This window comes from Drosophila obscura, unplaced genomic scaffold (assembly GCF_018151105.1).
Source record: "Drosophila obscura isolate BZ-5 IFL unplaced genomic scaffold, ASM1815110v1 contig_165, whole genome shotgun sequence".
In the NCBI taxonomy this organism is placed as follows: domain Eukaryota; kingdom Metazoa; phylum Arthropoda; class Insecta; order Diptera; family Drosophilidae; genus Drosophila; species Drosophila obscura.
In genome coordinates this window covers 1,864,476-1,885,811 of record NW_024542752.1, presented here as the reverse complement: position 1 = coordinate 1,885,811, position 21,336 = coordinate 1,864,476, and the positions used below count along the sequence as shown (strand labels likewise).

The 21,336-nt window shown below is 43.4% G+C and overlaps 7 protein-coding genes and 1 long non-coding RNA gene across 11 annotated transcripts; 5 read left to right on the top strand and 3 right to left on the bottom strand.

Annotated features, from left to right (window-relative positions):
- The first annotated feature begins 2,874 nt into the window (after nucleotides 1-2,874).
- LOC111072393 (AP-1 complex subunit beta-1) lies at nucleotides 2,875-6,626 on the top strand. Of its 2 annotated transcripts, none has more exons than XM_022364236.2 (3): nucleotides 2,875-2,951; nucleotides 3,277-4,737; nucleotides 4,818-6,626. In XM_022364236.2, exons 2-3 carry the CDS (start codon nucleotides 3,313-3,315, stop codon nucleotides 6,165-6,167), a joined length of 2,775 nt encoding a protein of 924 aa, XP_022219928.1. In that variant the 5' UTR covers nucleotides 2,875-2,951; nucleotides 3,277-3,312; the 3' UTR covers nucleotides 6,168-6,626. The 2 variants fall into 2 exon arrangements, with proteins under 2 accessions (XP_022219928.1, XP_022219929.1); XM_022364237.2 differs by lacking the exon at nucleotides 2,875-2,951 and adding an exon at nucleotides 3,029-3,129.
- A 480-nt stretch (nucleotides 6,627-7,106) lies between these two features.
- On the top strand, nucleotides 7,107-9,587 carry LOC111072399 (transmembrane protein 198). Its single transcript, XM_022364245.2, has 5 exons — nucleotides 7,107-7,545; nucleotides 8,204-8,569; nucleotides 8,641-8,805; nucleotides 8,884-9,225; nucleotides 9,302-9,587. Exons 1-5 carry the CDS (start codon nucleotides 7,453-7,455, stop codon nucleotides 9,485-9,487), a joined length of 1,152 nt encoding a protein of 383 aa, XP_022219937.1. The 5' UTR covers nucleotides 7,107-7,452; the 3' UTR covers nucleotides 9,488-9,587.
- A 2,528-nt stretch (nucleotides 9,588-12,115) lies between these two features.
- On the bottom strand, nucleotides 12,116-13,230 carry LOC111072406. The gene is made up of 3 exons (XR_002607592.2): nucleotides 12,910-13,230; nucleotides 12,656-12,846; nucleotides 12,116-12,592 (listed from the first exon to the last, which is right to left on the bottom strand). It is a non-coding gene; the product is annotated as an uncharacterized LOC111072406 (long non-coding RNA).
- A 923-nt stretch (nucleotides 13,231-14,153) lies between these two features.
- On the bottom strand, nucleotides 14,154-17,962 carry LOC111072405 (cytochrome c oxidase subunit 6B1). The gene is made up of 2 exons (XM_022364255.2): nucleotides 17,873-17,962; nucleotides 14,154-14,676 (listed from the first exon to the last, which is right to left on the bottom strand). The coding sequence occupies exon 2, from the start codon at nucleotides 14,649-14,651 to the stop codon at nucleotides 14,418-14,420; it is 234 nt and encodes a 77-aa protein (XP_022219947.1). The 5' UTR covers nucleotides 14,652-14,676; nucleotides 17,873-17,962; the 3' UTR covers nucleotides 14,154-14,417.
- On the bottom strand, nucleotides 14,720-17,858 carry LOC111072401 (arginine/serine-rich protein 1). Of its 3 annotated transcripts, none has more exons than XM_022364251.2 (3): nucleotides 17,592-17,858; nucleotides 16,713-17,311; nucleotides 14,720-16,650 (listed from the first exon to the last, which is right to left on the bottom strand). In XM_022364251.2, exon 3 carries the CDS (start codon nucleotides 16,637-16,639, stop codon nucleotides 15,557-15,559), a length of 1,083 nt encoding a protein of 360 aa, XP_022219943.1. In that variant the 5' UTR covers nucleotides 16,640-16,650; nucleotides 16,713-17,311; nucleotides 17,592-17,858; the 3' UTR covers nucleotides 14,720-15,556. The 3 variants fall into 3 exon arrangements, with proteins under 3 accessions (XP_022219943.1, XP_022219942.1, XP_022219941.1); XM_022364250.2 differs by having other exon boundaries at nucleotides 17,089-17,311; XM_022364249.2 differs by having other exon boundaries at nucleotides 14,720-16,663; nucleotides 17,089-17,311; nucleotides 17,592-17,857.
- A 53-nt stretch (nucleotides 17,963-18,015) lies between the features above and the next one.
- Nucleotides 18,016-18,771, top strand: LOC111072403 (ribonuclease P protein subunit p20). The gene is made up of 2 exons (XM_022364253.2): nucleotides 18,016-18,289; nucleotides 18,355-18,771. Exons 1-2 carry the CDS (start codon nucleotides 18,113-18,115, stop codon nucleotides 18,769-18,771), a joined length of 594 nt encoding a protein of 197 aa, XP_022219945.1. The 5' UTR covers nucleotides 18,016-18,112.
- LOC111072404 (transmembrane protein 203) lies at nucleotides 18,771-19,295 on the top strand. The gene has a single exon (XM_022364254.2). It carries the CDS (start codon nucleotides 18,771-18,773, stop codon nucleotides 19,206-19,208), a length of 438 nt encoding a protein of 145 aa, XP_022219946.1. The 3' UTR covers nucleotides 19,209-19,295.
- A 26-nt stretch (nucleotides 19,296-19,321) lies between these two features.
- On the top strand, nucleotides 19,322-21,318 carry LOC111072400 (beta-parvin). Its single transcript, XM_022364246.2, has 4 exons — nucleotides 19,322-19,529; nucleotides 19,916-20,005; nucleotides 20,080-20,351; nucleotides 20,436-21,318. Exons 1-4 carry the CDS (start codon nucleotides 19,409-19,411, stop codon nucleotides 21,054-21,056), a joined length of 1,104 nt encoding a protein of 367 aa, XP_022219938.1. The 5' UTR covers nucleotides 19,322-19,408; the 3' UTR covers nucleotides 21,057-21,318.
- The last annotated feature ends 18 nt before the right edge of the window (nucleotides 21,319-21,336 follow it).

Sequence of the window (21,336 nt, the reverse complement as noted above, 5' to 3'; positions counted from 1 at the left end):
TGTACCGGCAAAGCATACATATATAACTAACTATTTTTAACTAAATTTCAAAAAGCATAAAAAAAAAAAAAAAAAAACACACAAAAACTCAAAATTTTTATGAATATTAATATTTCTTGTTACTTGTGTTATTTTATTCTTTTTGTATTCCACAACTATGTACATACACAAGCCTTACTTGCACACACACACACAAAAACAGACACACAAAAAACGGAAAATATTATCAAAAAAAAAAAAAACATTTCAGCAGAATTAAACTAAACCTAGGGCCCTGAAGCTGGAAGAAGCAACCCCAACAACAGGAGACAGAGCGAATACAACCAAAATTATTCCTAAGAGATTCGACAGCTTCGATTGTCATTTTCTATACTTTTTTTTTTTTAATTACTCTATGTTGATCCATTAAATTTCGAGTGCCAAATCAATGCACATAATCGTGTAGCCCCTCCACAGAATAACTAACTGAGAACCGATCCGATCAGCACACTTTCAAACATTCTCGTTTTCGAAAAAAAATAATCTTTCTGGACCAACTACTTAATATACAAATATACAGCCACAGAAGTGGTCCCGAACTAAATATGATAATTCGTACCCGTACGTATACTCGTGTATGATTTCCATCATTAGAAATTTGTTTGAGAATTAAAGCAAGATATCGATTTGTACATACGCAACTACATACTTAAACCAACCAACAAACAAGCAACCAAACAGACAGACAGACATGGAAAATTGAATACTATATAACATATAACATATACATACATACATATATATTTTTGTGAAAGTTAACACCAAAACAAGCAATTAAGGAGAAATGAAACTCATGCAAGAGCAAACGTAAAGAAAAAGAAAAAGAACAAAAGAATAACATATCCTAAAACACAGCTTAAAGTTGATATTAAAATGAAATCGAATCAAACATCAATCGAGGCAGCAGGCGATTAGCGATTACTGATTACCGATTAAAATTTAGATAATGACAGCACAGACTGGACTGGAAAAAATAGAACTGATAGTTGAGAGAACTGGGTCACAAGTATGAAAAATTTGAAACTCAACTTCAGAATCGGTACTCAGTGATGGCTGATAGCTAGATCCACGCTGCTTTTCGACTGACACGTACTACTAAAACAACAACAACTACTATGTACTACTACTACAATATATGACAACCAACAGGTAAAATGCAATCCAATAACTGCAGGCTGTTTGCTCTTCCACCTTTCGGTTCTTTCGGTACCACCAAGTTAAGAAACCTAACTGTTATGGGAATATGATAGTTTATAATAGATTTTCTACAGTTCCAATTTGAAGTGAATAAAAAACAAAAACAAAAAAAAACCTATTATTAAAATACGGAATATCGTTAAATATAAAATGATGAAAAAAGACACAAAACAAAACCAAAAACGAAAAGCTTCCGTTACCAAAACGTATGCATTTTACTAATACATATATTATTTATATACCCGTCTCGTACCTTTTTGATCTAAACAAACAAACAAACAAACAAACAAAAAACGTTGAAAGAGACGGGGAAGGGGAACATTTACGAGTACACTCTACACACTGTCTATGCTCACTATAACTGTATTTTTAATAACTGTAAACGGAACGAACATCAGAGAATCAGAATTAGAATCAGATCGAAGAAGCACCATAAGCATCAACAATAATGCACAGCAATAAGAGGAACAGCAATAGCAGAGAATATAAAAATTCCAATGCCGAAACGAAACCTTAAAATTAACTGAAAAGCCAAGCATAAATAAGTAGTAAAAAAAAGAAAATGAAACCAAAAAAACCATGTTTTTGATTGATTGCATTAGACGATAATTTCATTAGTTGATTGATTGATTGATTTCCCAGCTGAATATAACGTACCTAAGTTTTTGTTTATTTCATAAGACTGAATTACTGGAATATGATTTGATTTGAAATGTGTATATAATTAAGGGGTAATAGCGAAACTTTACAACTATTAATAATGGAGCATCCAAATTTTTGAAATTATTCTGTACTTATTTATCAAAAAAGCGAACAAGCGAAACAAAAATAAGACAAAGCAAGGCGAAGGAAGCGCGTAAAAAAAAGGTTGAACTCTTGTCGAGAGCGAAAGAAGCTAAAATACAACTATTAATATATTATATATACGGGAAAGTCCCAAAACGATGATATATATATATATATATATATATTTCAATGGATCGGTCACACAAAACAAGCAAACCAACGTGAAAATGGGGTTAAAATATATGACAAAAAACATTTTTTATTCAAATACTACTCTTGATTTGTTTTATGTGTTAATAACTTATTACAAGATATTTCTTGAGAATATTAAAAGAATTAAAATATAAAAATTGTTAGGATATTCAAACGTGGCTGATACTGGTTTTCTTTTCTATGTCTGGGGTATTTTAAGACTAACGGACAACACGGGCCAACGGAAATATCATAAGCAACGACCATCGATAGTTGATGTTGCCTATCTATTATGTTGTCACCTTTTGGCGGTTTTCAATACTTATTTCCTCTTTTCATGATGGAATCCACATCCACACTATAAAAGTATATACCAATCTATTTTTTTAGGTATATTAAAGTACTTTTCAAAGTGATTGTCAAACAATATGTATTTATTGTATATTATATTCATTTAAACTAATTTTTATTGTTTTCTGTATGTATGTATGTACATAGGTAAATATGAAACTTGTGCGGGCTTAAAGCAAAATAAAATATAATAATTATTTAATCGTTTCATTCAGATTGTACAACAATTATAAAATATATAATAATGTCGTGACCGTCAGTATATTTACGGTATATTCTGATAATGAAAATATATATTACGGTATATTTCTGAAGGTGAGGCGGTATTTTATAAATCCGCGGTCACTCTAATTAATTTTTTGTGCCCGAAAAAACGAATTTTACAGGTAATAAACGGTGTTTACGCAGAAAAATATTGTCACACATAAAAGAACAGACATTGGGTAGAACAGATCTCAAAAGGACTTACATGTGGACGTGTTAAACGGGGTTTATGTTGACTTTGAAAATTTGAATTTGTATTTGAGACGTGTTCAAGCTCTGTATCTGTTTGTGCGTCTTCTGGTATGTACATATGTGTATGTGCGCCCACTACGCCCCTAGAGGGAATGAAATGCCGCTGCAATCAATAAATAAATAAATTATTTCGTCAATCCTTCTCTCAGTTAACGCACGATTTGTTTTTGTTTTCCATTGCATTCGCTGGCGCAGAAAGTCCTAGCTAGTTCGTAGAGCAGAACTGACAAGATGACCGATTCAAAGTATTTCACAACCACCAAAAAGGGCGAAATCTTCGAGCTCAAGTCCGAGCTGAACAATGACAAGAAGGAGAAGAAGAAGGAGGCTGTGAAGAAGGTGATTGCCAGCATGACCGTCGGCAAAGATGTGTCCGCCCTCTTTCCCGATGTCGTGAACTGCATGCAGACCGATAATCTGGAGCTCAAGAAGCTGGTCTACTTGTATCTGATGAACTACGCCAAGTCGCAGCCGGACATGGCCATCATGGCGGTGAATACATTCGTGAAGGACTGCGAGGACTCCAATCCATTGATCCGTGCCCTGGCCGTGCGTACCATGGGCTGCATAAGAGTGGATAAGATAACCGAGTATCTGTGCGAGCCGCTGCGCAAGTGTCTGAAGGATGAGGATCCCTATGTGCGCAAAACGGCGGCTGTGTGCGTGGCGAAGCTGTACGACATATCGGCCACCATGGTGGAGGACCAGGGCTTTCTCGATCAGCTGAAGGACCTGCTGTCCGACTCCAATCCGATGGTCGTGGCCAATGCGGTGGCTGCCCTCAGCGAAATCAACGAGGCCAGCCAGTCGGGACAGCCGCTGGTAGAGATGAACTCGGTGACCATCAACAAGCTGCTGACGGCCCTCAACGAGTGCACAGAGTGGGGACAGGTCTTCATCCTTGACTCCCTGGCCAACTACAGCCCCAAAGATGAGCGGGAGGCGCAGTCAATCTGTGAGCGAATCACGCCTCGTTTAGCCCATGCGAACGCTGCCGTGGTTCTCAGTGCCGTCAAGGTGCTGATGAAACTTCTCGAGATGCTCTCCAGTGACAGCGACTTTTGTGCCACGCTCACCAAGAAGCTGGCCCCGCCCCTGGTGACCCTGCTTTCCTCGGAGCCAGAGGTACAATATGTGGCCCTGCGCAACATTAATCTTATTGTCCAGAAGCGTCCCGACATCCTCAAACATGAGATGAAGGTGTTCTTTGTGAAGTACAACGATCCCATCTACGTGAAGTTGGAGAAATTGGACATTATGATCCGTCTGGCCAACCAGAGCAACATTGCCCAGGTGCTCAGCGAACTGAAGGAGTACGCCACCGAAGTGGATGTCGATTTTGTGCGGAAGGCAGTGCGCGCCATCGGTCGTTGTGCCATCAAAGTGGAGCCATCGGCAGAGCGCTGTGTCTCCACTCTGCTCGATCTCATCCAGACCAAGGTCAATTATGTGGTGCAGGAGGCAATTGTTGTCATTAAAGACATCTTCCGCAAGTATCCCAATAAGTACGAGAGCATTATCAGCACCTTGTGCGAGAATCTGGACACCCTGGATGAGCCGGAGGCGCGTGCCTCGATGGTCTGGATCATTGGCGAGTACGCCGAGCGCATTGATAACGCAGACGAGCTGCTCGACAGCTTCCTTGAGGGCTTCCAGGTGAACACAAGCACACACACACAGTATTCCCCTTTTCAAAACTAACCCAAAATTAAATCTTTGTTTTGATTTATTTTCAGGATGAGAATGCCCAAGTGCAGCTGCAGTTGCTCACTGCTGTGGTGAAGCTCTTCCTTAAGCGTCCATCGGATACCCAAGAGCTCGTGCAGCACGTCCTCTCGCTGGCCACTCAGGATTCGGACAATCCCGATTTGCGCGACCGTGGATTCATCTACTGGCGTCTACTCTCCACGGACCCGGCCGCCGCCAAGGAAGTTGTGTTGGCGGACAAGCCTCTCATCTCGGAGGAAACGGATCTGCTGGAGCCGACGCTGCTGGACGAGCTCATCTGTCACATCAGCTCGCTGGCCAGCGTGTACCACAAGCCACCAACGGCCTTTGTGGAGGGACGAGGAGCTGGCGTGCGTAAGTCTCTGCCAAACCGCACTGCCGGAACCGGCGTGAGCAGCGGTGCAGGAGATCAGCAAGAGACGGGAGCCGGTTCGGAGGCTATGGTCATACCCAACCAAGAATCGCTTATTGGGGATTTGCTGTCCATGGACATCAATGCCCCCTCTATGCCCGCTGCCCCAACCGCCACAAGCAACGTGGATCTGCTAGGCGGTGGCCTGGACATACTGCTGGGTGGCCCACCAGCTGAACCAGCACCGGGCGGCGCCTCCAGCCTGCTGGGCGACATCTTTGGCCTGGCCGGCACCTCCCTTTCTGTGGGCGTTCAAATTCCGAAAGTCACGTGGCTGCCAGCGGAGAAGGGCAAGGGCCTGGAGATCCAGGGCACCTTCTCCCGCCGCAACGGTGAAGTCTTCATGGACATGACGCTCACCAACAAAGCCATGCAGCCGATGACGAACTTTGCCATCCAGCTGAACAAGAACAGCTTTGGCCTGTCGCCAGCCTCACCGCTGGCGGCGGTGCCCTTGCCACCCAACCAGACGGCCGAGGTGAGCCTCGCCCTGGGCACCAACGGACCCATCCAGCGCATGGAGCCGCTGAACAACCTTCAGGTGGCGGTGAAGAACAACATTGACATCTTCTATTTCGCCTGCCTGGTGCACGGCAACGTGCTGTTCGCTGAGGACGGCCAGCTGGACAAGCGGGTCTTCCTGAACACCTGGAAGGAGATACCGGCCGCCAACGAGCTGCAGTACAGCCTGAGCGGCGTCATCGGAACCACTGACGGCATCGCCTCCAAGATGACCACCAACAACATCTTCACCATTGCCAAGCGCAATGTCGAGGGCCAAGACATGCTCTATCAGTCGCTGAGGCTGACGAACAACATCTGGGTGTTGCTGGAACTAAAGCTGCAGCCGGGCAACCCTGATGCCACGCTCAGCCTCAAGTCACGATCCGTGGAGGTGGCCAATATCATTTTCGCCGCCTACGAGGCCATCATTCGCTCGCCTTAAACTCCAAACACAAATCGAAATAAGATACCCATGAGCCACAGAATCGTTTCTTAATGTTTTCTGTAGGTGTTATACCTTATAGCAGATACAACAAGCAAATTGTAGTCTACGTACTATATTATAACTACTATTATTGCATTGTGCGTATATTGGGAGTTGCGAATTGTTCCATGCACCTACATATATACCTATATACAAAACATTAATACGTGCATACATACACACACCATATGTAATACTAATCCTAATGAATAACGCGAGAAGAAGAAATGTTAATTGTTATTAAACGTTGCATGCTCCGTAGAAATCCAATTCAATCGATGCCGGAGCATCGGATGTTAGTCGCATTCCAAAATCTATAATATAACCGCCCCCAATGCATGCATCTATGTATATGTATGTATGTGTGTCCTAGTAAAAATGTATGACATATAACGCACTAAATAATCGAAACATTGATATCCTGTTTTTTTGTGTTTCATGTCGAGAGAAATGAATGGTAAATGTTTTTAACCAGGGATGATACATGCCAATACAATCCTGACCGCAGGACGAAGCTTTGGGTCATCCTTAGCTTAAAGCTTTTGGAGTGTGGCTTTCAGCTGTTCAAGGGTTGTTTTGTTTACGCAAGTCGTCCTCTATCGTTCCTTTTCTAACCAACACTGATTCCGCCTTTGACGTGGTCTATCCATCCCTGTCTCGCACCGCTGCTCCACTGGTGCGCCGTTGTTGCCGCCGCAGGAGTGTGTTTTGTTGTACCACAAGCGAGTTCGTCTTGGCCCCGATTATAACAGCACACGTCCATGCCCCAGCGCCACCAGCTATTGACATCGCCTCCGCTGCAAATATGTGTACACAAAATAATAAAATTGCAGCACATCTAAATTAGAAAATTGAGTGGTAAAACAAACCGTTGATTTGCATCCCCTCCCGCCTCCCGCCTTTCCCATGCACGGATAAATAGTTACAAGTGAAACAAAGGCGTCGACATTCGAATGAGACAGACTCGAGATGCGAGGACGGTAAGAGAGTGCTCCGCCCTATTTTGAGGCCTTGTTGCAGGAGCTTGACACACAAAGCGGAGTGTTGTGGGCAGAAGAGAGAGGAGGGATGCGAGGCTGAAGGTGGTACAATGTACGGTTCAGTGCTGGAATGCGTGGCAGAGTGAACAACAAATAGCTGGACTCTATCCACAGCTATCCAACTCGACGTCCAGCGTCAAAACCGTTTTGCATTTCTTTAAAAAACAACAAAAAAACGACCCCAAACGCATTCTGCCGCCGGAATGAGGGTGGGGGCGGATGTGGTCTACGATGGCCACGACTATGGCAATGATGATGCCATGGGCAGTCCGCTGGATTGGCCATTTCTGATAAAGGTACGTACGCATACACATATGTACATATGTATTTGCAATGTTTTTTTTATAGGTTAAGTCGCACAATATGCAAAGTGTTAACTGTAAAGAGTACAAGTGTTGGTGTACTTGTCAAAACAGGAGGCTGCTTTTATGCCTCACGAAAAGTAACGAGAGCGATTTTAGCTTAGTTACTGTTATGCTTTCATATTATTCCAGTGTTGACATTGTTTGTATGTACGTTACAGCTTGTATGCACTCGACAATGCATACATAAGTGAATGTACATACATATGTACGTACCAAATGGTAATGTGCTCCACATCAACATAAATACATATGTATGTATGTACATTAATGCATGCACAAGGTATCATAATGATAATGCCGCTCTCTTAATTTCAAACACACAAACAATGCTTAAACCTGCAATGCACAAGTGAAAAAAAAAGTAAACTCTTTCTGAGTGCATTACCTTAATATAAGCAAACCTTTGCAGTGCATGAGTCAGACGCGTGCATATGTACGTTGCATGCATACATAAGTAGCCAACAGCTAAGTGGTGCCCATCGTTGCCGACTCTGGCGATGTGTGTCACATGTCCTTGATCGAATTACACAGAGCAGGCCAATGGTTTTTTATCTCTCTCTAACTCTTTTACACTGTAATTTGTAATTAGGGCATCTTGGAGAACCAGACATGCACCCCAACCGCACCGGATACCCTGGCCGCCATACTATGGGCCATTTTCGCCGTATTCGGTATCGTGTACGCCCTGCTCGGCTACCGCTGCCTTCGAGCCGTGGGCTTTCTGAGCGGACTAATGGTGGGCGCCAATGGGATATTTATACTGCAGGACTTCCAGATCACATTCCTGGGCAAGCCGGCGGACTCGGCTTTGGCCATTGTGGCCGGACTGCTGGGCGCCGTGCTCGGCTCCACATATCCAGTTGCCTCGGTGCTGATCAGTGCTTTTGCCGGAGCCCTGCTGTCCGGTGCCGCAATGGCCGTTTGTGTGGCCACAATGCCGGACAACGAATTTGGGGTAAGTGGAGCGCGTTATTATCCAACTATCGCCTTTATCCTTCTGATTTTCTGTTTTCCGGTTTCGTTCAGTACCGTGAAATATATGTGGCCGTGGTGGGTGGTGCCGTTATATGCTCGGTGCTCACCCTGTGCTGTGTCAAATACGTGACCATACTCACCTCCAGTATCGTGGGCACGGCCATGATCATCGGAGCCATCGATTTCTTCATGCACGGCCTGGAGACGATCAACTGGGTAAGTAAACCAAGTGCGTCTTGCTCTGTTTGCCCAACTCAAACTAAATGTTGATCGGCTTTGCTGTCGTTGCTGCAGATACTTAATATGAGGCCGCATCCGTTGCCGCCTCCGTGCTATGGCGGCCTCCTGATAGCCGCCTGGCCCGTGACCATTGTGCTCAGCATTATGGTGCAGTGCTTCATAACCGCCTGGCGGGTGGATCATCGCAAGCGTGTCTACATGCGGCACCATAACCATCCCAATCATCCCCATGCCACGCACTTGCCGCACAGCCAGCAGCAGGCTGGACCGGGCCACGCCCATGCACCCGTAAGACGCTCACAATCGCGCACACGCGAGACCCGCGAGGAGGCCAGACAGCGCAAATTCCGCTACCTGTACCAGGTGCGAACGGCACGGGGCGACATCATATCACAGGTGAGTGTCAGCCACAAGCACACCACCAACTACCTGGAAGAAAATCTGTAACCGTAATCATGACTCTTGTTGGCAGAACTTTGTGTCGGCCCTGCAGAAGCGTATCCAACTAAGTGGCACAGAGACGCCATCGGAGAGGTCGATCAAGACCAGCTCGAACGAGCGGAACACTTTCAGAAGCGACCGCACCCACTTTACCACCATCCACGATCCGGACTCGGAGCTGTGCGACAAGATTGAAATTGTGCGTGACATTGGATAACAAACAAGCAATAGCTACATGTAGCTATACCCGTAAGGGGGGACTACGGGACTGTGGTACTCTGAAAAGGCTTGGACACGGGTCGGGGGATTAATCGCATTGAGCGAGCGACAGAGCGATGGAGAGAGCGAGCGAATTGAGCTCCAAATGAGCAGCTGGAGTGTTTGGAGTACACAGAAGGACGTACGGTTACATGTTTAAGCTATGAATCTGGCGCAAAATGCCTTAACACTTGGACAAGAACGAAGCGGAATGGGAGCAGAGCACAAGCCATGATGGAGTTGTTAGAGAGGCTCGGCTCTAGAAAGCAGCTCAAAATAACTATGAATACACGAAGAATTTTGAATGGAAAACACTGCAGATCATACGCAGATCAGAGGAGAGATTGAATTGCATTGCATTCAAAGGTGCAGAAACCATAACCAAACCCTAACCTTACTCTACTTATTCGTGCACAGCTAGCATTTAAGGCCAAAATCCATACGCAGCAAGATGGTGCAGATAAGTCATTTGTTCTCCTCACTTAACTTAATCAAAATGTACAACAGAATATACATACATATGATATGGCATGGCATGTAATTTGATTAAGATTTATGAGGAACGTTTTTAGACTACAATAAGTTGACTTTCGCGAGTGAGTCGAGTGAGTGATGAGTGATTCACGACGAGTCATAGGTATTTCGTATTCCTGGAACTAAAACTAACTTAACTAAAAAAACAACAAATACTAGTTACGCTTCTCCTTCTTCAAATATCGCAATTTACTAATCAGTTAATATCTGTGTTATATTTATACGATACGATAAACCAAGTTACGAGTTTGGAGATATTTATATCAAAAATTGAGACGATTTCATGAATCGTTTCGGTGGCATTTCGTTCCATTTTAACTATCAAATAGTCCTAAGAACACGTTTGAAACTCCTTATAGAGACAACAGGCATATATGTATATTGTACATATGTATATGCCAACTGAAGCCAGGCACAACAGAAAAAAGAAAACCAAGAAACCAAACCAAATACAATTTATAAATATAAACAAAAAATACCTACTAAGTACAATAAAAAAAACAGTGAAGGGAAATATGTACTAGGCTTAAGCACATGTCCTTGTATTACACTATATACACTATATACATGCGAGTACACTGTCCTGTCTAGGCAGCTGAATTTGGATTTTAGACCTGTACAGCTAAACGTAAATGTATCCACTTAGAGTAAGACACATATGTATAGTATGTATGTGTGTAGCTTTAGCAATTTAATAAGCCAAAGTTAAGAAGAAATGTCATACAGATATTATCGTACATCCCCCCATTGTATGTGAAAAGGGGAAAAACGAAAACCGTTTTGCTCCCCCCATTGAGATGAACCCAGTAACGAACCGCTCGTTCAGCCGTCTTAGCATTAGCCATAAGATTAATATTATATTATTATGATCTAAGATCCTTTCAAACTGCGGTACAAACTAAAAACAAAACAAAAAAAACAATTCCAATATTCAGGATTCAGGCGATCAACACAAGTTGAGGATATATGAAATTTTAGTGATATATAATGAAAAATACGACACACACACACAAAAGCCTTGAAAGCTATTAGACACATGCCAGGCAGATACATATGTACTTCTATATCGAATCGGTTTAATGAACGCCAATCATTTGTTTCCTTTCGCATTGTGTTCATCAAATTTAAGTTTCTAGCAATTGCTGCCGTCCGCAATTTGTTGATTTGTTACAACTACATAACACCTTGGATATTTTATTAACCATTATTGTTCCCGACTTCTGAGTTACTATGAAATTTCTGATGTATCCTGGTTTTAATGTTTAACATCAATGTCTGATACTGGGCTAGTATTGAACACACCACAGAAGTCGCTTTTGTGGCTCAGCATTTAAGAGAACTCTTGTCAGACAGGGGTTCGTACATATTTATTTCCATTTTAATGTATAAGAGTACTAGCAGATGCATACTAAAGTAGTAGAAATCATCAAAGATTTAACAAACTAAAAAAAAAACACATACATATACACACACACACACAGAATAATAATTCGGAGGCTAATGCAAGTGGCCCGTCGAGAGCACTCAATAATGTTCAGGCCTATTCTGGTTTTCGATTTCACTTTGAAATCGCCAATCCAATCCGTATCCGAGTACTAGACATAAGTTTACCTCTAAGATGGACACTTTTGTAGAGAATAATTTGATTCGAACTTCCATTCTTCATGATCTTAACATCTCTCAAACTATCTAGCAAATCTGACGAAGTGAAATCAAAGCTTGGAATGGCCTCCATCCTGTACTCCCAAAAAAAAAAACACTTAATAATATTCAGAAAGAATACCAATTACAATAAATAAACCATGCAGGCCAAACTTAATCGATGGACTTTTGTTTATAAGCAGGAAACGTTGCAATGATCACGATCATAAAAACTTTCACAAAATTCTCTATTTCAGCTCCTCTGCAAGGAACACTTCCGTTGTGTAAGGTTAAATAAAATTCCAAATACGATGTTCTGGACTTTGTGAAGCTTTGTCTGAGAGACTCGCATTTAAAGGGAGTCGTTGAATTCAGCTTTGCTGACTCGAGATATTTAAACGAATGGTATTAATTATTTTTTAATGTTATTTTATTGCTTAATTAAACATTAACAGTGAGTAACATTAAAATTAATCGATATTGAACAGAATTGAACAATTGTGAACTTGTGTTTTGTCAAAGCTTTTTACCGCCAACAAAAAAAAACAAAGTGTGAAATTATTGTTGCGATTGCTAGATATCCTGGCTCTGTGATGTTGAAGGCGACCCTCGCTGCTGTTGGGGTCTTACGTGTCTTTGTTTGAACAATTAAATCGGTGATATTGAACATTATTTAAAAATTGCGAAATTGTGATTAAAACATAAACAGTTTGGCGTGTAAAATTATTTTTGCAATTGCTAGATATGGTGGCTGCAATTGCTAGATATTCAGGCTCTTACATGTCTCTGGGTGTTTTTAGTTCTGGTGGTTTGACTGGCGGTTGGCACATTCCAATGAAATTCAAAAAACCAAACGAACTTAATTCGAAACGAATTTAAGTAATGAGAGCTGAAATTCAATAATTTGTATAAATATATTTCTTTGCTACATAAATCTCTTTTTTGTACTCACTGTTTTTTTTTTTAATTGTTTTATTTTCCCTCTGGTTTCGGGAATTTTATGTTGTAGAGTGGAATAAAACCGGCAATTAACTTTCAATGAGGGTAGGAAACCAGAGCCTGTAGCGACAGTAGAAATATAACATCTTGTCTTTGAGTTTTATGTATTGTGTCCAATGGCAATCAATCAATCAAATGTAACCACTGCTTGGAATTGGGAAGAATTTCGATTAAGTCTCCAAATTACAAATATTTAAACACACTTACGAATAAAAAAATTTGGCAATCAAATAGTCAAAAATTAAAGTAAACTTGGAGTCCGTTGGAACAAAAAGAAAACTCGAAACAAAACAATTTAGAAATTTTTGTTGTAACTCGTGAATTAATTCAACTGACCATTAACCAAAATAAATTATTAATCAATTAAAAATAAATTTGAACTATAAATTAATTAGAACATTGCTCGCACTAAACATTTTGTATGCACTTTTAAAGAAATATTTTTTCACCAAACAAATATTTCTTTTTCACTTTAATTTTTTTTTACTTTTACCGAAATATTTTGTTTCACTTTTCCAATTTAGATGTGTTCTCTACTGCTCGAAGCAGCTAACTGAATATGTTCGGAATAAAATCCAGGCTCTACAACACAGGCAAATGTCGATCGATTTCAAGGCCTGCTAGTTTCAGGTACATTTTTTTTTAACTGAGATTGTTGTCAACCAGACTTGGCTGCCAATAGTCGATCCGATTAACATAAATCCATACTTCATTAATTAGATATCGGGGGCAACGACTTAAATGCCAAAGATGGTTTCTCTTTGGATTTCCTAAGCTTTCCTACTCTCGCAGCTCGTAATCTTGCATGCATCCAAGGGAATACTATAACATCCATTCGACTTATCCGGCTTTTTTTATCGCTTAAGAATGAAGTGATTGCAATCCATTTTCACTGAGGTGGTAGCCTTTTTTTATTGGTTTGCAAGTGCATTTACCTTTGTTCGAACCAGAAACCAAACCGCTTCAAGTGCGCCAATTTATTTGATTTCTTTTCATTCTTCTTGCAACCATTAAAAAACAAGGTCATACCGTACCATTTTAATTTGTATTTATAGCCAAAAGTAAGTGCGAATAATAAATCGAGAGCTGATGTAAAGCATCTATGTATTTCCTGCCTATATCCTGCCATAGGTTGGGCTATGGGCTATCCAACCCTACCCAATTCGGCCAAATACGATCAACATCAGATTACTTACCATATAGCTAGTTATAAACGGAAACGAAGTTCTTTCGATGCTGCACCATTCTGCTACTGACAAAGCAATCAAATCAAATCGTAATGGCATCGTTTCTAATGGATTTATTTTTTTTTTTGTTAATTACACATTAACAGCGTTTAAAAGTGGCCCTTGTCTGCAGCTCTGTTGGTCTGTGGTTGTAGTATGCTCCACAACAACAATAACAACAATAACAACGAATAAGAAATTAATTAAATAAACAATCGAATCGAATTGGTATTCACAGAATTGAACAATTGTTTATTTGTATTTTGTCAATGCTTTTCACCGTCGGCAACTAAAAACAGAAACAGTTTGGTGACAGTGTGACATTACTGCTGCAATTGCTAGATATCCTGGCTCTTGGATGTTGGAGACAACCCTCTGCTCAGCTCTGGTTGGGTTGTGTTGTTGTTTTTACGTGTCGTGTTGGTGTTGGTGTTTTTACTCTGCTTCTGCTTCTATTTTCTGGGATTGTGGGGCCAGGACCGGAAGGGCTTAGATGCGGCCCGGGAATGTGCCGCTCTCACGCTGATCGTCCCACTTCTCCACCCAGGCATTGGGGCACATCGACTTGTACACCTTTTGGAAATAGTTGCATGGTGCAAAGTCCTCGCCGCGCTTCTTCTGGCAACGATGGAAGTCGATGTACGACTGGTAGCAGTAACGAGTCACGTTCTGGTTCGGGAAACGTGGATCAAACGGGGCGGTCTCCAGCTTTAAGGCCGACATGTTGCTGCTGTCTGGTGACTTGTCGCTATTTTTGTTTTTGGACATGAAAAATTGCATATAGACTTTAGTTAAGAAAACAAAAAAAAAAAAAAAAAAAAAGGGGGAAAAACCACAGAAATGAAAGGAAACCAAGCAAATTGTAAACCAAGGTACATAGGTATACAGAGAGAGAGAGAGAGGGGAGAGAGAATGATATAGACAAGACAGATAGGCGGTTTGATAGTCGGTTAAGATTGGAAGGAACGTGAAGTTATTTATAAGAAAAATAAAATGTAATGAAATAAGGAATAGGGTTTCGAGTTGAGTTGAGTTTTGGTGCATGAACGGAGACGGAGAGGAGAGAAAGAGATAGATTATAAAGAATCATATTGGTTAGTTCCTCATGTTTTTGTCGATGCTGAATGTGCGCTTTTCTATGCACTAATAATATGCTTCTTACATATGTATATGTAGATGTATGTATGTATATAATATAGAAAGGGACACACATACAGTTCGTATATATCCACTATGCTACGGCCTTATGAGCTATTCTATGTTTAATCATTAATATTCTTATATTGAGGCAGCGGCTACGGCTTCGTCCCTTAACGTGTACAAAAGTTACATACATATTTACTATATATATATATATATCCGTAAATAGTATATATCTATAAAAAAAAAAAAAGAATCCATCGATTTGTCGTAATTTACATTTCACAAACTACATTTCTGTCGCGGATCTACCATCATTTGCATAATGTACATAAGTAATTTTAATGTGAGCTTGAAGGCGCGTGAATGCCCTGATCGGATTGTGTGGTGTGGTGCGGGGAATAAAGCAAACCAAACGGAAGGATCGCTCCTGAAGGGAGCGTCTCCATAGGGAGTGTCTTCTGCGTTCAATTTCATTTTTCCATGCCCTACTTGACCAACGGACGCTTGCCATTGTCCGTGTCGCAGGCATTGCTCTTGTACTTATTGACCTCGGCTAAATATAGTGACCAGAAGTCCTTTGGGTCCACTTCCTGTTCATTTTGTGTCTTCAATTTGGCCACCATGCCGGTCTTCAGGACCTTACCGCCGCGCCGCCTTCCCACCATGGGGGGCGGTGGAGCTGATTTTCCGGCTGCCGCAGCGGCAATGTAGGGTGCTGTCGCACTGTTTGCAGCTCCCACTGCAATGGCGGGCAGGCAGGGTATGCCCGGATGAGCCTCTATCGGTGACTGCAGGTCCGTACTGCCAGATGCGAGTGCACTGCTCTCCAACTGATAGTCCTGGCCGAGCTGCAGCTGCTGCCTCTTCTCCTGCTGCATTTTCTTAAACAGCTCCATGAACGAGCCATCATTGGCAAAGACAGGATGCGACGGCGGCTCAGGCTTACGTGGCGGATAAACTTTGCCCTCTCTGGCCAGGGCTTCGCGCAGTTTCTCCTCCATTTCACGATGAATGCGCTCCTTGTCGAATGGCTCCTCCGTGTCTAGGTTGTAATAGGCTCCCACCGCGGACATGGCATTGGATCTGTTAGCTGGCTGGGCCTCATTGTGTGAATTATGTGCGGCATTCGGTTCCGATCCGCCTCCAGATGATTGGCGATGGCGCCGCTGACTGGAACTGGAACTTACTCCGCCTCCGCCGACGGATGCAGGCGAGTCTGAACGACGATAATGGCCAGAGCGTCTGGAGTAGTCACGGTCGCGATCCCGCTCCCGTGAACGCTCCCTGGAATCCCTTTCGCGGTGGTAGCGCGTCGGCTGCTGTTGACGTCGCTCGTCGTTCCGTTCGTCACGTCGCCGCCGTTGGCCCGAACGCTCTGCGGAACGACTGCGGGATCGAGAGCGTGAGCGGCTGCGACTGTAGCGGCGGCGTTCTACGGAGCGGCTACGGTCCCGTCTATGAGAGCCAGAGGCGTTGCGGTCGGAATAGCCACGCTGGCCGCGTCCACCGCGCCGCTGCTTGTCCGGCGAATGATCCTGCTGATAGTAGGGCAAGCGAGCCGCCGACATGTCGGGTTGATCTGCAATTCGAAACTGTGCCGCGTTAAATCAAGCAGTTGCAGTTTTCGCTTTTACGGAATACCTATGCATACACAATATCTGTATCTGTATCTGTTTTTTTTTCTGTATATCTGTAAGTTCTGCGGTTCAAAATCGAGCTAATCGTTCCTTGTGGGTCGTCAAGCAGTTTCTGGTTTCCTCCGACCTGGCTGGAGCTGCAGCGAGCAGCCAGCAGCTTAGCAGCCAGCACCCAGCCAGATGAGGCAACGAGAATATACTGAATAAGAACTGAGCACCACCTCACAAGATATACCCGCACATGGGGATTCTTATGCAATTTGGATACTTGTACTTGGATTTAGTAGACTCGAGAGTGAGTCCTTGATTGTTGATTTCTTGTTCTTGTTATTTTTCGATTCTTGATTGACTTGATTAAAATGAGATATGGTAAAATTTACTTGTTTGCGTTGCGTCCACTAGGAGAGATGATTGTCGGCCAAGATCAGATGATGTTTCTCCGCGTTCGCTCCTGTGGGCTGCGTACTGTATTATCCAGGCTGTATTATCCGTAGTTCTGGGCTGGCCCGTTTGATGGCTTGCCTGCTTGCTTGTGTGTATTTGTGCTTGTTTTACTCTGACTCTTGGATTGTGAGGACTCTGAAATCGTATCGGATATTCGGCCTGCATGGAAAAATGACTTGAACGCATGAATACAAAACGTTACTTGAACCAAAACGTTGTGCAAGGAGGTTTGTCTTTCTTTTCTACATTTGTTTTGTGGTTAGGAATATACTTAGGCTTTCGGGGGGCACATCGACTTGCGATTGGGTGGTATTTTCGAATCGATTCGATTCGATGCGATTCGGTTCTTTTCTCATTCTTTTTTTCTTTCGGTCGCCACTCTTAAGACTTATGTAACTCAATGGTAAAACTTAGATGGCTCGCTTACTTATTAACTTACTTATGCAGATGATGTAGAATTTTTTACCTCAAACTAATTGATGTATATACAAATAAACGAGTTATGTAATTTGCTTTGCACTTTTTTTCCTGCTGCCAAAGCCTCAACAGCGGAGAGATGTCAATGCGTAAGTGCGTGTGTGTGTGTATGTGTGTCGGTTCGCCACAAGATTTCTCGTGGGTATTTTGGGTTTTGCTTTTAATGCGATTGGAATCAATACCGAGGCTTACAATTTGCTTGCAAATGCAATTAGTATTGCGTTTCTGGGTCGAAAAACATACCTTTGTTGTTCCGAATGTTAGACGAAAAATTTTCAACTGGCGAGCGTATCACGAACCCCTGACGATAGTGATGCAAAACGAACGAAAACCGAGAATTGTCAAAGTGACAGCTAGTGCCAGGGTGCCAGATCTCGGAAAAGCTGTGTTGATTAATGCGCAACACTCGTCTGTCTCGTCTCTGTCCGAATACTGGTAAAAACACCGTACCACAAAGAAAGTAATGGGTGTTAATCTACTCTGATGATGGAAAGTAATGCGCCTGAGCTCAGGGCCAAGCCAAGAACAACAAACAATAGAAACGGCCACTCTAGGCGAAACCAAAGCGACAGTGCCAATAACAGAGTGGTTCGCAAGCTACCGCCTCGTGCTGGCAACGACCGCTGCAACATCTACATTACCAGCAAAACAGACTTCAAGGTGTGTATTAGATTGCGTTTTAACAAATAATAGTATGGTCATTACACTCTCACACGATCGCGCAGGCCCAGCAGAAGCGATGCGAGGAACTGCTCAATTCGGGCGTTAAGGAGATATTCTTGCATTGCATGGGCTACTCGATCACTCGCGGCCTCAACCTAGCCCTGCGTCTTATCAAGAACTCGGAGGGCGCCTTGGGCTACACCATCAACACCTCCACCATACAGCTGGTGGACGAGCTGCATCCGCTCTGTGATGAGGACGACATAACCTTTCGGCAGCGAAACAACTCGGCACTGCACATCAAGATCTTCAGCAACAACCTATTCAATATTGATGTGCCCCAGCTTCCGGCTCAGCCTGCTCTACCAAAGGTCAGCCAACGCGAGCCGTCAAAGCCCTACCAGCAGCAGCAGCAGCAGCAACAACCACAGAAGGCGAAGGCCAAGAAGCAGCCGCCCAGGTCACAAAAGCAAGAATAATGTTCAAGCTATCGGAACTAGTGCGCTGGCTGGGCCTGACCGAGTTCGAGATCCTGGTCAACCTGTGCGGCCTGCTGGTGTTCACCATAACGCTAGCCTTTAAGATATCCGGCACCTTGAATGAGGTTTTCCCAGAGCTGATGAAAGACTGGTTCACCGTCTTCAGTCCCTTGTTCTTCATTGACATCTGCAATGCGTACTTCTGCGTCATTGTGGGCATCCGCATGTATCTGGACTCTGACAACAAGCGCAAGGCGCTGCATCGCTTCATGTGGAGCACCTACTTCCTAGTGCTGATTGCCATCTTCAAGTATCTGTTGTGTCTCAAGCTGTCGGGCAGGAATACGGCGCTGGAATACAGCGAGGTCTTCTCGCCGATATTCGTCTTGCTGCAGTTGGTGGCTGTCCGGGCCTGTCAGCTGCCCAATTCTATATAATCTATAGATTTAGCTTAGATTCTAAATAAACCATTGTTAAAATATAAAATTCAAAGGAATCTATCGTCAGTGTTGGGCAATTCGAGTGCACAGTCACTCTGCTAGGTGGCAACCCGCAGAGAAATCATTGGAAACAATAACATAAAAGTTTGCCTCGAAATCGTTTGTTGTTTTGTTTTGTTTAGTTTTTCACCGTCGCCATGTCTACTCTCAGTCGTCCAAAGTCCCCGCACACGCCCACAGCAATCAAAAAGGGCGAAAAGGAAGACAGCTTCTGGGACAAATTTAGCACATTGGGTCGCAAACGCGGCACCCGCGAAGGTGAGAGAGAATATTTTGCTAAAAACAGTTAAAAATACATCATAACTAGCATCTGAGATTGTGTTGACCCAATCAAATCTACTCTTATGCATCAAACTATGAAAATGCGGTGTAAAAGTACCCGGACAACGCCTTCCAGAACATCTAGGGAGCGTTTATGGGAACAGATGTGGTTCTGCCTGTGCCTGTGTGCTGTGGGCCCCCAGCCATTGAGAACATTGCGTCATTTGTGACTCATACAAACAAGTTGTGATCTCTGTGTGCATGTGTATGTGTGTGTGGTTTGGGTGCCACAGACTTCCCCATCAAAGGGTGGTCATTGTGTCGTCATCAGTCATTGCCCGCTACATACTAATACTACCTTGTCTGCCTTCTCGCCCACGTAGTGAAGAAAATCCAAGAGGAGGGCAAATACGCGATCGACTCACCGGGATCGCCCAACCAATATGACATACCACCCGAGGACTATGCTCTGCGTAAGTAAATCTTCTAAAAATAGATGATCATCGTCCCTCATCCCAATTGTTCTCTTCAATCCTTGCACCTGCAGGCGAACACGAGCAGCGCGCCGTCATCGATCCCCAGTCGATCAACGATCCAGAGGTGGTGAAACTGCAGAGGATTCTGGTCGACTGGATTAACGATGAGCTGGCCGAGCAGCGCATAATAGTCCAGCAGCTGGATGAGGACATGTACGATGGCCAGGTGCTGCACAAGCTCTGGGAAAAGCTGACGGGCAAGAAGCTGGATGTGCCCGAGGTCACACAGTCAGAGCAAGGCCAGCACGAGAAGCTCAATATAGTCCTGAAGGCCGTTAACCATGTGCGTTGCGTTGCTTTTCATTTCTGCATCCTGCAGTGGCTAAAACAGTTCACTTATTAATCAATTGCTTCCTTCTTCCAACAGACTCTCGGCTTTCATCAGAAAATACCTAAGTGGTCGGTGGCCAGCGTTCACTCAAAGAACATTGTGGCCATTCTACATCTGTTGGTAGCTCTGGTGCGTCACTTCCGAGCGCCCGTACGCTTGCCGGAGAACGTGTTTGTCACTGTGGTGATTGCTGAGAAAAATGCGGGCGTTCTGAATGCCCAGAAGTTCCAGGAGCAAATCACATCAGAGTACGATGATCTGGGCATGCGATGTGAGAAGGATGCCTTCGACACCCTGATCGACTGTGCGCCGGACAAGCTGGCCGTGGTGAAGAAGTCCCTGATTACGTTCGTCAACAAGCATTTGGCGAAGCTGAACTTTGAGATAACCGACTTGAATGCGGACTTCCGTGATGGCGTCTATCTTTGCCTGCTAATGGGGCTGCTGGGTGGATTCTTTGTGCCGCTGCACGAGTTCCATTTGACGCCCCAGGATCTAGACCAAATGGTCAACAATGTGGCGTTTGCCTTTGACCTGATGCAGGACGTGGGCCTGCCCAAGCCGAAGGCCCGACCAGAGGACATTGTCAACATGGACTTGAAGTCCACTCTGCGCGTTCTCTACAGCCTGTTCACCATGTTCAGGGACTATGCCTAATCCTAAGTCATGTACCACACCCTTCACGTTTACTCTACATTTTATTATAATTTTTTTTTTTAATGTTTACGCTATTATTTATGTGTATTGCCTAACCATTGTCAGCTGCTCAGAGCTAACCCACTCCATGTTCACCCGGCCAGTTGTTGTTAACTTGTCTTTACAATGCCCGTAGTTGTTACTAAATGAATTTTTACTCTGTATCGTATTAATAATAATAAACTAAAAGTGTGCCTTTGGAATAATAATACTATACGACAGACACAAGTCGTTTTCAATT

Excerpts from the sequence above, each read along its gene's own strand:
- LOC111072393 (XM_022364236.2), top strand. The coding sequence starts at position 3,313 with ATGACCGATTCAAAGTATTTCACAACCACCAAAAAGGGCGAAATCTTC. Across the intron at positions 4,738-4,817 it reads GCTTCCTTGAGGGCTTCCAG|GATGAGAATGCCCAAGTGCA; the intron begins GTGAACACAAGC and ends ATTTATTTTCAG.
- LOC111072399 (XM_022364245.2), top strand. The coding sequence starts at position 7,453 with ATGAGGGTGGGGGCGGATGTGGTCTACGATGGCCACGACTATGGCAAT. Across the intron at positions 7,546-8,203 it reads ATTGGCCATTTCTGATAAAG|GGCATCTTGGAGAACCAGAC; the intron begins GTACGTACGCAT and ends ATTTGTAATTAG. Across the intron at positions 8,570-8,640 it reads TGCCGGACAACGAATTTGGG|TACCGTGAAATATATGTGGC; the intron begins GTAAGTGGAGCG and ends GGTTTCGTTCAG.
- LOC111072405 (XM_022364255.2), bottom strand. The coding sequence starts at position 14,651 with ATGTCGGCCTTAAAGCTGGAGACCGCCCCGTTTGATCCACGTTTCCCG.
- LOC111072401 (XM_022364251.2), bottom strand. The coding sequence starts at position 16,639 with ATGTCGGCGGCTCGCTTGCCCTACTATCAGCAGGATCATTCGCCGGAC.
- LOC111072403 (XM_022364253.2), top strand. The coding sequence starts at position 18,113 with ATGATGGAAAGTAATGCGCCTGAGCTCAGGGCCAAGCCAAGAACAACA. Across the intron at positions 18,290-18,354 it reads CCAGCAAAACAGACTTCAAG|GCCCAGCAGAAGCGATGCGA; the intron begins GTGTGTATTAGA and ends ACGATCGCGCAG.
- LOC111072404 (XM_022364254.2), top strand. The coding sequence starts at position 18,771 with ATGTTCAAGCTATCGGAACTAGTGCGCTGGCTGGGCCTGACCGAGTTC.
- LOC111072400 (XM_022364246.2), top strand. The coding sequence starts at position 19,409 with ATGTCTACTCTCAGTCGTCCAAAGTCCCCGCACACGCCCACAGCAATC. Across the intron at positions 19,530-19,915 it reads CAAACGCGGCACCCGCGAAG|TGAAGAAAATCCAAGAGGAG; the intron begins GTGAGAGAGAAT and ends TCGCCCACGTAG. Across the intron at positions 20,006-20,079 it reads ACCCGAGGACTATGCTCTGC|GCGAACACGAGCAGCGCGCC; the intron begins GTAAGTAAATCT and ends TTGCACCTGCAG.